The 12,929-nt window shown below is 34.1% G+C and overlaps 2 protein-coding genes across 4 annotated transcripts in view; both read right to left on the bottom strand.

The window, feature by feature from the left end:
- The window catches only part of LOC116026603 (CSC1-like protein RXW8), an 8,491-nt gene extending 5,971 nt beyond the window's left edge, over positions 1-2,520 (bottom strand). The window contains exons 1-5 of one of the 3 annotated variants that reach the window (XM_031267928.1): positions 2,311-2,520; positions 1,514-1,880; positions 939-1,085; positions 525-588; positions 189-398 (exon numbers count right to left, since the gene is read on the bottom strand). In XM_031267928.1, the coding sequence (XP_031123788.1) occupies positions 189-398; positions 525-588; positions 939-1,085; positions 1,514-1,794 (702 nt within the window). In that variant the 5' untranslated portion in view covers positions 1,795-1,880; positions 2,311-2,520. Of the gene's footprint in view, positions 1-188; positions 399-524; positions 589-938; positions 1,086-1,513; positions 1,920-2,310 lie in introns of all 3 variants that reach the window. The other 2 variants (XM_031267927.1, XM_031267926.1) reach the window with 2 other exon arrangements.
- Positions 2,521-5,321: 2,801 nt separating this feature from the next.
- On the bottom strand, positions 5,322-12,818 carry LOC116027603. The gene is made up of 10 exons (XM_031269309.1): positions 12,755-12,818; positions 11,411-11,548; positions 11,217-11,285; positions 10,686-10,838; positions 9,991-10,143; positions 9,444-9,885; positions 8,445-9,370; positions 7,103-8,320; positions 5,445-7,016; positions 5,322-5,332 (listed from the first exon to the last, which is right to left on the bottom strand). Exons 1-10 carry the CDS (start codon positions 12,816-12,818, stop codon positions 5,322-5,324), a joined length of 4,746 nt encoding a protein of 1,581 aa, XP_031125169.1.
- Positions 12,819-12,929: the final 111 nt, after the last annotated feature.

Below are 12,929 nucleotides of genomic sequence, written 5' to 3'. Positions count from 1 at the left end.
GGGGGGGGGGGGGGGGGGGGGGGGGGGGGGGGGGGGGGGGGGGGGGGGGGGGGGGGGGGGGGGGGGGGGGGGGGGGGGGGGGGGGGGGGGGGGGGGGGGGGGGGGGGGGGGGGGGGGGGGGGGGGGGGGGGGGGAACTGGGAAAGGCTTCCATCACAGACAATCAGAAAAAGGTCATCAGATACTTACTACCAATTTTTGAACAGAACCAGACCGATATAACATTTGATGAGATAAATAACTTGGTGCATAGTAATTTGTAAAGAATTTTGCCACGGTGTCACTGTATGATTCTTCTGGAGAATGCGGGATGCCACGAACAAGAATTGTGAAATAACTTGGGTTAGAAGCAGATGAAGTAATGTAGCCCAACCTCATTGTCGTGATGTTTTCGAACTCCTAAAAACAGGAGGCAAAACTTCAATGATGAAAGAAGCAGATATTTCTTGAAGGTCCACAATATTTTTTGTTTTAAAAAATGAAAATAATGGATAATGAATAAGAATAGGACTTTTATATGCTTACAACATAAAGAAGAATACAAGCAGAACAGCTAATGATGTATAATGTAAGGCAGTGTACCCAGAGCCTGACAAGGAAAAGTAAAGACAATCAAAAGAAGCAAATTGCAGTGCAAAAAGATAGAGAACAGGAGATAAAGAAGCAATTCAAGAATTAAAATTTGTAAATTGTGAATGGAATCTATTATATTTAAACGAGTTGGCTTGAAAGAACAATCAGCAAACTAATTTCAGTTTCTACAAAGTATTATTATTTCCCAACCCTAGATGGTCATCAGGTCAAAAGGATCATGTATTTTTGCAACAAGCGTCTATATGTGAATATGAAACGACTTAGTCATCTGGATTCTTAAGAATGAAGAAGGCGCAGATGTCACAATGATCACTAGATATATTGTATATATTATATATTTCATACCATTCTGACCCTTCCTTGACATTGTCAATGGTAAAATGCTCCAATGACTCTGCACGAAAGTGTGTATGCTCCACCTCTTGCCCAAAGTAGTTAAGTGGTAGCACAACAAAAATGCACATAATAGCAGCAATCGAGAATACTCTGAGACTACAAAACAAAGTAGCTGCAAAGGTAAGCACAGTTCAAAAATCCAATGGAACTATATTGGTAAAAGCACGCAAGCTGTGTATGCATCTGCAAGATTATTATTTCAAATAAGTTCAAAGATTGCCAAAACATTGATATTGACACAACATTAGAAGATTATTGGAAAAATAAAAGTAAAAAAGATGTGCTTTAAAATTAAAAATAAAAGGAGAGATATTGTCAAGCTGAGAATGATAGATTTAGAAAATAAAACATATACTCTCAAATATTATCAAGGCCATTACCAATACCCTTGCAATATCCATTCTTTATATTTGTACTTTCTTGGAAGCAATATCAAGATATTTCAACTAATCTACAATATAAAAGAGCTTAAAGTAGATTTACATGAAGAAACTAACAAGTCATTTAAAGCAGCATATAGTCACCTGAAAACAATCGTCCTGACAAAGACCAGAGCATCCAAGCCCCCAATCGAAGTTATTTCTTCATCAGATGTTTCCCATGCCTTCACTATCCAACTAGGAGAAGGTACAAATCGTTCAAGGCAAAAGGGATCATATCGTTTTAATCGCACATGAGCAAGATTTTGGCTAAAGTACACATCAACGAGGCTTGGTTGTTTCCTTAAAATTGAATACAAACCGAAACACACCAGACACACTACTGTGTTGATTCCAGCAGAAGTCAAGAGCGCAGATAAAATCATCTTTGTGCAAACAACAATCAGTAATCTCAACAGACTTCATTGCCATAAATGGTAGTCAGTAGCAGCATCCATTGGAGGCTTGAGGCCTGATCAAGTTTGAAGGACAAGAGTGGGCTGGTCAGCACCTTTAGAAACACAGAAGATTTAAAAGAAAACAAAATGCTAAAAATTTCACAATTCTTAAACATCTTGTTATTATTGCCTTAATATCATATCCATATAAAGCAGAACTATAAATTAGGCAGAGGAGTATTAATTAGAACCAACTGTACTGAACTTCATATGATTACATGTAAATGCGAGCATTAAAAGAAACACGCCACATTTTGCATGACCAAATTATTAACAAAAAAATTAAATCTTTTTGCATACCCACATTTTATCTTCACCCTAAACAATTAAAAAAGAAAAAAAAAACATTCTGCAATCTTCCACAATCAAGAAATTCTAAGTCTACAAGGGGGGCGAGAATCGACGAAGCAGCAAAACAAGAAATGGGAAGAAGGAAGGAATTACCTGTGATTAAGCGGAAAATGCGAAACGCATGGCCAATGCAGGATCGAAAGAAAGCTTTGAAGCAACGAGAAACCCTAAACTACGTGAGATTCTGCCGAATTGCTTTGTGGGTTTGGAGAGTTTTGGAATTGGGAACACGCAAAAAACAGAATGAGAATGGAGAAGATATGCGCTGTTTGGTGATCAGCTTTTGCAGGAAAATAGGAGAGTAGAAAGGAGGGACATTCCGGCGGGCCAAAGTGTTGCGCCACGTGGAGACCAAAGAATGAGTGAGCTGTACACGAAACTCCCGGTTCAAACACTTCTCTATTGAGTATAAGTAAATGGAAAAATTACTATTTTGATCTTTCAATTGTTAATATAGTCTCTAATTTTTAATTATAGACCCTTTTTTGGTCAAAAATAATATAAAAATTTTTAGATGTAATACATTATAATATTATATATATACTTACCGGATTCATATCGGGTGAAAAGAAGTGTCCAGATAATAAATGAGGTAAGATTTGAGCCATTAATCTGTTTAGATCAACGACTCTAAAAAAAAAAAGAAAAAAAATTCAAAATTTGTAGTATAAGTGTATGCACTTGTAATATAAAATTTTTGCACTTTGTAGTATAAACATTTGTAGTTTATATTATATACTTAGAGTTAGTGCCATATGGGATCCTCCAAATATAGTGATTTTGTGATTTTTGTCGCTTTTAGTCATAAACATTCAAATTGTCTGCTCATGGTCCTTCGACTTTCAAAGTATTAACATCTATGGTCCAAGTTAACAACACATGGTCCTTCAACTTTCAAAATTTAACCATCTATGGTCCAAAAAGACTACGAATAGTCAATTTGAAAACTTAGGACCAAACGTGGCAAAATCACTATACTTGGAGGACCCGATATGGTATTAACTCTATATACTTATGCACTTTCAAATATTAGTTTAAGAAAAATACAATGACATTTTTGTAAATATCTGAAAATAATATTACTATTTGCACTCGTAAAATAAACTTGTGCACTTGTAGTGTAAAACTTGTACACTTTGTATTATAAATCTTCGCACTTCAAAATTGGAGAAAATTATCAAAATGTCACCATTTTTTTTGAACTTATATTACTCTTTGTACTAGTAGTATAAATTTATGCACTTTATAGTATAAATCTTTGCACTTCAAAGTTAGACAAATTTATCAAAATGTCATCATATATATATATATATATATATATATATATATATATATATATATATATATATATATATTTTGTTTCCTTTCATTCAGAGGCGTAATCTAGACCGTATCAAAAGTTGAGATCTCACCCCTTTTCTTTTTACCTAAACATACACCTCTTTTTATTTGATCCAAATTCTATACGAATTTATTGTACACTTTCATTTATCTCATTAGTTAACAAAAAACTTACCATGATTCCTTCTCTTTGCTTCTATATCTATGTCAATTACTTCCATAGCATAGTGGTAGTGCGTTTGCTTTGTAAGTGAAAAGTCACGAGTTTGATTCTCGTTAATTTATAATTCTCATTTCTCGGAGAATAGTGGAACATATTTTAATTTTATGAAATATATATTTACTAAAAATAAATTAATTTTTTAATAAAAATTGAGTTCTGATTACAGTAAATTAAACAATAATTTAACGAGTTCTCATGTGTACGTTGGAGATTAGTGGAGCATATCTCAATTTTATGAACAATAACTTGTTGGGAGCTACTAAACGATAATTTATAATTTAACGAGTTCTCATGTCATGGATACTAGTGAAGCATATCTCAATTTATGGGTAATATATTAATTACAAATAAAGTAATTTTTTTAAATAAAATTGATTTTTTTAACTTTTAATTAGTCTTTTGATTATCATACAATTTTTGCATGTGGTGGTGACTATTAAATTTTCAATATTTGATGCATAATTATCAAATTATCGTCACATTTGAATGAGTGCATAATCTCAATCAACTTTGTAACCAATCTTTGTTTAATTTTCATTAACATTAATCCCAAGACCAATCTATGCCATTTTTCCATCTACCTGTGGTTTAAATCAAATAATTCACATGAATGTCATGTGAGACTTCAACTACGTTTACTGAAAAATTGTTCAAAATGGATCAAATTAAATGTGGAAGGAATTTAATAACCATACACTAGGTGTGCAAAATTGTATAGTTAATAATATAAGAGATGCACAATACACAACAAAATTGTATAGCTAGGTGTGTAAAATTGTTAATCAAATAATATCTACATATTAAGATATTATTACATATATTAATTATCTAGATATTACTACTTATATTAATATTTTATTTTTTTAAAAAAATAAACTATATTAATATTTTATTTTATTCTGATAGATTTTGTATATTTTTTTTAAAAAAATATCTAGATAATATAATATTATTTTTATTATTATTTACTGATTATTAGATATTATTATTTTTTGAACATGATAATATATCTGGATATATAGATAATTAGTATATAATAAAGTAATAATTATGGGACAGCATCTAAACAAAAGTAGTAAGTTTTTATTGTCATCATGTCAAGTACGCAAGTACGCAACAATCAAGATCTTCAACTAGTTAATCAGTCTTTTTCATTTAATCGAAATAATGGCCAAACAAAATATTGAAGTTAAAGAGTTCTTTAACATCAAGGCCATATATATTTATGTAAACATATACAACTTTAATTTAATGCATACCAAAAGAGCAACATTAATAAGTATCACATATACAACATTAATACTTATCAAAACTTATTACAAGTTTGATTATTGTCAATAATCTATTAGTTGAACTAGTTATACATAATTTATCTGGATTACTTTTGGTATTTTCCCATCACTAGTATTATACCCGTGCGATGCACGGATGAGATTAATGATATTTATTAAACAGGAAAAGAAAAATTTAAGATTAAGAACTTAAATGTTATTAAAAACTTAATGGCAAACATTGTGCTGGATTTTGGTTCTGATGGTACTCATTCAACCACTATATTATTTAGAAATAGTAATTTACAAATTATTAAAAACTTCATGGTACACAACATTGGTAGTAGAATTAGTACTTTCTACTCCTTCATTGGCTATTAGAATTTTTAAACCTTTAGGGTTGCTAATCCTTGAAGCAGCAACGTAAAGTTGTCCATGAACAAATACCGGTTTCCTTAAGAGTAACCCTACATGCGTCAAAGTTTGACCTTGGCTCTTGTTGATAGTCATTGCGTATGAGAGCATTAAAGGAAATTGCCTTCTTTGGAATTTGAACGGCAATCTTGTATCAGTAGGGGTCATTGACATCCGTGGAATCAGGACAATTTTGTCTGCATTGTTTCCAGTTACAATCTTTGCTTCCACAACATGATCCGATAACCTGGTAATTATGAGTCTTGTACCATTGCATAGCCCCATCGAGTGATCTATGTTTCTCAATAACATCACGGGAGAGCCAACCTTTAAAGTTAAAGCATGGTTAGGGATTCCAGAAGCTTTTAAACCATTTAGAAACTCAGGAGTGTGCATATCATTTAGGATACCATCACTTGAATCAGATTTGCATACTGTGTCCCAACTTAGATAGGTCTTGCTTTCAGCGACATGCAAATTAGTCATATACTCATTGATTGCATTGACGACATCTAGTGTTGGAGCCAAAATTGCACGACTTTCCATGTATTGAACCTGACAACAACCCTCTTTGAACATTGGGAATATGCTATCAACAATTGTGGCTATGTGATCACCAGTGGATGGCAACAACATTTCATTAGGGATTTCGACATTTGCATAACCATCATTAGGACCCCCCATTGTACCATCTCCGATAGCAGCTAACCATGACGCAAATTGTTCAACCTTTTGCATATCAACTCCTGGTTCCCTATTGTTCAGTCTTAGATTCTTTGTTAACCTAAGAACTTTACAGGAATCCCACAGATAAGAAGAGTTGATTGAAGCTGAAACAATATCTTGCCTCGAACCTTTAGGGACAACTGGCAAAATTTGTCTGAAATCACCGCCCAAAACCACAGTCTTGCCACCAAAAGTTTTTTTGTTACTATGAGGATCACTGAAGCGCAATAGATCACGCAATGTTCGATCAAGGGCCTCGAAGCAGTGTTTGTGCATCATTGGTGCTTCATCCCATATTATAAGCTTGCACTTTACAATTAATTCGGCAAGGTGGCTTCCCGGAGCGATGTTGCATGTGGAATCTTCGGTAACACCAATCGGTATGGCAAATCTTGAGTGTGCAGTTCGACCTCCTGGCAAAAGCAAAGATGCAATACCGCTAGATGCAACGTTGATGACAATATCACCCTGTGACCGTATTTTTGCTGATAGGGCCTTCCAAACAAATGTTTTCCATGTACCACCGTATCCGTATACGAAGTAGAGGCCCCCATTATGTTGCTGGATATCGTGTAGAATAGTATCGTATACAATAGTTTGCTCATCAGTCAATTGCTTTTCCATCAACTCACTCTCATCTCTTAATGCAACACGATCATAATTGAGCTCAGCAAACAACAGCCTATTATCACATCGCCATTCTGAATCATAGTTTGGAGTTGGCATGTGAGGATAATCGCTCAAGGTCTTGTTGTACAATTGTAATAATCGCTCAATTTCAATCAGCGCCAAATTCTTCTTGTCATCATCAGATAAACACAACTCTGAATTTTAAAAAAGAAATTGTCTCAAAAATAATTTTAAAAAAATTTAAAACATAAAGAGTATATTAAATAACCTTTTCACATACCTCTATCTTGCAACACTCTACGTCTGTTATATTGTACATCCTCTGATAGGTGATGCCACACTTCATTCCAAACATTTTCCGGGCGGTTAATCAAGTTTGAGGTAAGTAATATGACAAATAATTTCCTCATTGCTGCAGCAGTAGCCCACTGACTTGCTTCATTAATTGCATCAATGTACTCTTGATCATCATCTAACAACCCTCTGGCATAGCAGACATCTCGAAAAGTTGGATATATTACACCCTTATATGACTTAATGTCTTCAAAATTTGTAGGACCTCGAACTACATTTAGGAGACATCTCAAGTAATATATTTCACCGCTTCCGGGAGGTACATAAAAAATTCTTCCAATAGCGAACCCTCTCTGCCTTGGATGCCACTCTCTAATATCCTTCTTCCACACAAACTTGGTTGGCATGTCAATATAAGGCAAGGCCCTAGCAGAATCAAATTTCTTGTTAGCATCAAACCATGCAGTGAACATGCTTTGATTTACTGTCGGTCGATTAAGTACATTTTCAATACGGTCATCATCCTCGAACACAACTGATTGGCAATCCGGAAGATGAAAACTTAATCTTTCCACTGGAGGGTGCCTAAATTGGACATCAAAGCTAAGAAGCCTCCAAGCTGCTTCGCATGCAGAAACATACCTGCAATCATAATACATGCTGATTTCATCTACAACCTCATTTGACCGCTCATCAGTGGTGCTTCTATAGAATTCCGCTGTGACCCTATCATTACCTTTGTTCACATACTTAAACAGATACTTGATTGACCTAGATTGGTTACACCATTCTACGTTGATGTGGGCCTTATATTTGAGAAGCAAGTATCTATTATGTGGTACGACATATCTGTTATCCAATTGCACACCATTCTTCTCCACAGTTTTACCATTGTCACGACGCTTGTAAATTGGATACCCGTCGTCATCCAAAGTGGATACATCAACAAATTTCTTTGGGAAGTGTTTTGAACACTTGTTGTTAACCATGCACGGAGATTTGGGCTTTTCTATACCACATGGACCGTGAATCATAAATTCTTGAACAGCTTGGTAGTAATCAATGTCTACTTCTTTGTCCGGAATTTCTGCGGAAATGAAATTGTCCATAGTTTCTGATGTAAAGGGTATTACCAATCTTTGTAGGAATATTAGAATGTGAGCGTGCGGTAATCCACGCTTCTGAAATTCAATAGTATATACCACTACACGAAAAGCAAACAAAATAGAAGTTAAATGTAAGTTTACTATATTATGCATTAAAAAGTGAAAGTAAATTTGAAACATTTTCTCTATTATGAATTAACATAATTAAAAAATGCATGATACCTGCAGTGACAACACCAAATAGATTCCCTGATCTTATTTCTTTCACTAAAGAATCTAACTTCAGCTTGAAAATCCTACATATAATGTCAGGCCTATCTTCGGCTTTCAAATTGCATTTTTGCATGTATCTTTGAATCTCAGGCCACTTTGGATTACATGTGAAAGTGATAAATAAGTTTGGATATCCCTTGTGTCGACAAATTGCCATTGCATCCTGATAATTCTGAATCATATACCTAGCACCGCAAGTGAAGCTTGATGGTAAAATTATTCTTTTACCTTGTTTGCTGGTATCAACTTCTCCTCTGGTCAAAGCATCTGAAAGTCCTTTATACGCTTCACATCTCAATGCCTTTTGATTGTTTCTAATATACAGAAGCCTGCTAGATTCAACCATGGTGTATGCATCCACCAGAAATTGCTGGAAAAGTCTCCTAGCATATAGCATTGTGGATACTTCATTCAACCTTTCATGTATCCTAAAAGCGAAGAACTCACGCTGTGACACACGAACTCTACCACCACCATGTTGGTTTCTGGTGACATTGAATTGAATATCTTCTCTGTAACCGTCTTCGCCATACGGAAAGAGAATAGGATACTGCAAAGGCAAATATGCTGGATTGAGCTCATTTATCCTCTTTAGGCCACCTGCATTACTCTCAACCAAAATATCTCGTTGACCCATTGTGGGGTCCAAGTCACCGACGATCAAGGCAGCTACCTCAGATACAGATGGTAAGTTGTATGTCCTGGCATCAGCATTCCGTTTACCAATCAACCTCATCTTAAACTCTACTCTTGGATTAGATTGAATTTGATTTCTTACTAACCGGAATGATTTCACCAACACATTGTGATCATCTAAATCTTGCTTAATATCTTCCACTATAGTGACATGTAATTGATCGATATTTTGTGAAAGGCTGATACAAAATAAATTAATATAAGTTTTCACAACATGATAATAGTAAATATAAAGTGCAGTAAGAGTATTACCTAAATGCGTTGATGCGGTTTTCCACCTCATTTTCTGTGTCATGGATGTATAGCTGGGCAAATTTGGGCTTATTTCCTTGTTGCGGAAGTAATCCTCCCATTAAATGAAAGTTTTGTCCATTGATTCTAAAAATGGGTGGGGAATTACCGATGTTTATGGATTTGTCGACTTTTGCTCCTAATGAAGTAAACGAAAACATGTTATTGTACCTCCTAATGTGTTGTAGAAATTCTTTTTGTTTTTGTCCTTTAGTAAAGAAAAGGTCAAAAATCCTTTTAGGAGGTATCCGCATTTTGGGCAACTTGATTTTCCCATGTCCACAGCACGATGAATATTTTGGTGTTTTATTGCGCACCGACTTATTGACTCGCTCTTCAAACCAGAAGATTGCATTGCAGTGTTCACATATATTAGTGGGGTCACCAATATCGTGGTAAGTAACTGTAACATGAAAGGAAATGATAAACGATATATTTTTTGTAATACATAACAGTTAAAAAAACATTATCATGAATAAATAATGTGTGGTATAAAAAAAAATCATACCAGCATCTAGGGGATCATAAGCGTCATTGACTCTATCAACATTAAGGAACAATTCTTCTAAATTACAAACAACTTGTGGTGATTCATGCGTCCTTTTTTCACTTCTTTGCATAATGCAATTAGTTTCCAAAGAACAATTAGGCAAATAATTACCTGAAAAAAAGAACATTTACAATGACAATTTCTATTAACTTAAATTAAATATAACAGCAATGTAAGTACTTAATACAATGCACTACTTATTAAAATTAACATTTCCTTTCTGTTAGAGTAAATGGTATTTAATGTATTTGAATTAAATATAACAGCAATGTAAGTACTTAATACAAATATCCATACCACTTTGTTGGCCCACTAAAGCGTCTTTATTTGTGTCAACATTAAGTAACAATTGTTCGAAATTTCGAACCACTGGCCCTGATTCATGAGAAATTATCCCACTACTTTGCATATTGCAGCTGGTTTCCAACAAACAATTAGGCAAATACTTTCCTGAAAAAAAAATATTCCAATGCAGGCTTCTATCAAAAATATGAAATACAACTGAAAGCCCAATGCAACTAACAAAATGAATTAGTAATAAAATTAGCATTTCCTTTCTACTAATAACAATAAATAGTATTTAATGTAATACAAAACTTATTAAATATGTATACCATTAAAGAAAATTCAAAATTGTAAAACCATTTGCGTACCCTTAAATCCGCATGTAACCGGCGTTGTTTCTTGCAAAACCTGTGCAAACTCATCTTCTAAATTACGACAATAATCAAAGGATAAATTTGACCTTAAGGGATTACTGTTTGTATGAGTTGGTGGGCACAACGAACATTGACCATCATATTTACCTGTTTAACAAAGAGATCATTTCATTAAGATTAGTATTTAATCTTAAACCAAGAAATTGAAAAAGCATTGGGTAGAAAGCTTATAAATTAAAGTAAAAACATTACATCCCACTAATGACAGTATAAAATGATTTTTTAAAAGAACTTAACGAAAGTGACAAAAACTGCATGTTTGGTCACAACGTGCGGTACACGTTGCTGCAATTGAAATGAACCAAATTTGTATAGCGTAGGAAAACTAACCATTAGTCAAATCATTAAATGGAACTCGAAGTTGTGTCAATTCTACTGAGCCTGTCTCTGTAATTTGCAATGACATCTTTTGTAAGTCTAACATTGGCAAAATCTAAATAGAATGTTATTTAATGTAGTCCATACCTTTATTCGATCTTTCACCTTGACACAGTTTTTTGGTGCAAGTAATACTCGATTTGACTAATATACCACCTGAAATTTTCTCAAAGGGTAGAAAAATTAATTTAAAAAAACTATTAATAGCACCAGACAAATACCAATGCAAATAAATGAATAAAACTTATGATATGTATGAGGTAAGTTATATGAATACTTACTATGAGTTATAATGCTCAATGGTGAATTGATGGAATTTTCAAAAACACCAAAGACGTAGTGATTGGATTGCTGCAATCCATTTCCAGATCCAGGACTCTGAATTTTACTATGAACCGGGAATTGTGGTTTTTCGTTCTCTGCACATAATAAAAAATTGTCACAACATTACAGTCATTTTATCATAGTATTACTATAGTACAATAATAATTACATGCAATTAAATTTTAATTGCTCTATTTTATTTTAACTAACGTATGTAAAAAACTGCATTTATACTAAGCATATACAACCCAATAAAGAAAATTAGATGTAATGTTAATATAACATATTTTGGGACTTTATATCAGGCCCTATTATTGTATTATATTTAGCCTACTAAATTTGGGTACAAAATGAGCCCATTAGCAGTTTCACAATACCCAAATAACCCAATCAAAGCAATTAGATAATTAGGCAATTGCTTTTTAAAAAAAAAAGATAATTAGGCAATTCATCTCTGGCGTTGAGCAAAAGGGAAACCACGGTCATTAGCTATCTTGAGATCTGGGTTTTGTTTTCTCTTCTTAATTCCGACCGACGGTGAACCCTATACCACCATTTCGACTGAGTATTGGTGGAGATCGAACCTAAATCGATCCTGTTTGGCGAATTTGGCCGAACAACGGTCACCATTTCTGGCGATCGCACTGCAGAATTGAAGTACTGGGTCCGAGCTAGGTCGTTCCGACCGAGGGTGAACACTATACCACCATTTCGAGTAAGTATTGGGGGCAATCGAACCTAAATCGAACATGTTTACTCCTATTTGCTAGCGATTGAAGACCATTTCTGGGGATCCCAATGCAGATTTCAACTAAGGAAACCGAGCTAAGTCTTTGATTTTGTTTTAGATCTAATACTAAACTTTTGTTAATCATGTAGTTGAAGTTATGCTTTTCATAGATGTTACTAATTCTGCTGGGTGCTTGAAAATCAATAGCTAACCTTCGTTTTTTACTCTTTCTTCCTAATTCGTACCTAGATTGTAGAGCAACAGTACGATTTTTGCAGATAGTGGTTCTAATCGGATCTGTTTTGGGGAATTTCTAAACTCTGGAATAGCTCTTCTCGCTATGAATAAACCTATTTAGTTCTGATTTCAACTAAATAACCCTAGTAAGTATCTATTTTTGTTGTGAATCTATTACTCTGGATTTGTACAGCATGTAATGGAATTTATAAACTAATCATTTATCGCAATCGAATTACTGATCTATTACTTGTTTAGCATCTATTAAGTACAGAAATTTATCAAAATCAAGTAGCTACAAAACTATAATTTGAAGTAATAGTTTGAAACTTACCTTTGTTTTCAGCTATTTTCTTCCTCTTCTTGCCAATGATTGTTGAATTGCTGAGTTTCTTCATCTTCTTGAATAGCTCTAGTATGGCATGTTGTGTGGGTGTTTTCAATTCTCCTGTTATAATATAATATCTTCAAGACTGTTTAGTATGTATGCAGCTATAACAGGTTGTAGT

Source organism: Ipomoea triloba, chromosome 8, assembly GCF_003576645.1.
Source record: "Ipomoea triloba cultivar NCNSP0323 chromosome 8, ASM357664v1".
NCBI lineage: Eukaryota > Viridiplantae > Streptophyta > Magnoliopsida > Solanales > Convolvulaceae > Ipomoea > Ipomoea triloba.
The sequence above is the reverse complement of the archived record's forward strand: the minus strand, read 5'-3'. Positions and strand labels throughout refer to the sequence as shown.

Coding starts and splice junctions, on each gene's coding strand:
- LOC116027603 (XM_031269309.1), bottom strand. CDS start 12,818: ATGAAGAAACTCAGCAATTCAACAATCATTGGCAAGAAGAGGAAGAAA. Junction 10,839..11,216: donor AGGTGAAAGATCGAATAAAG/GTATGGACTACA, acceptor TTTGTTAAACAG/GTAAATATGATGGTCAATGT. Junction 7,017..7,102: donor TAGAGTGTTGCAAGATAGAG/GTATGTGAAAAG, acceptor TTTAAAATTCAG/AGTTGTGTTTATCTGATGAT.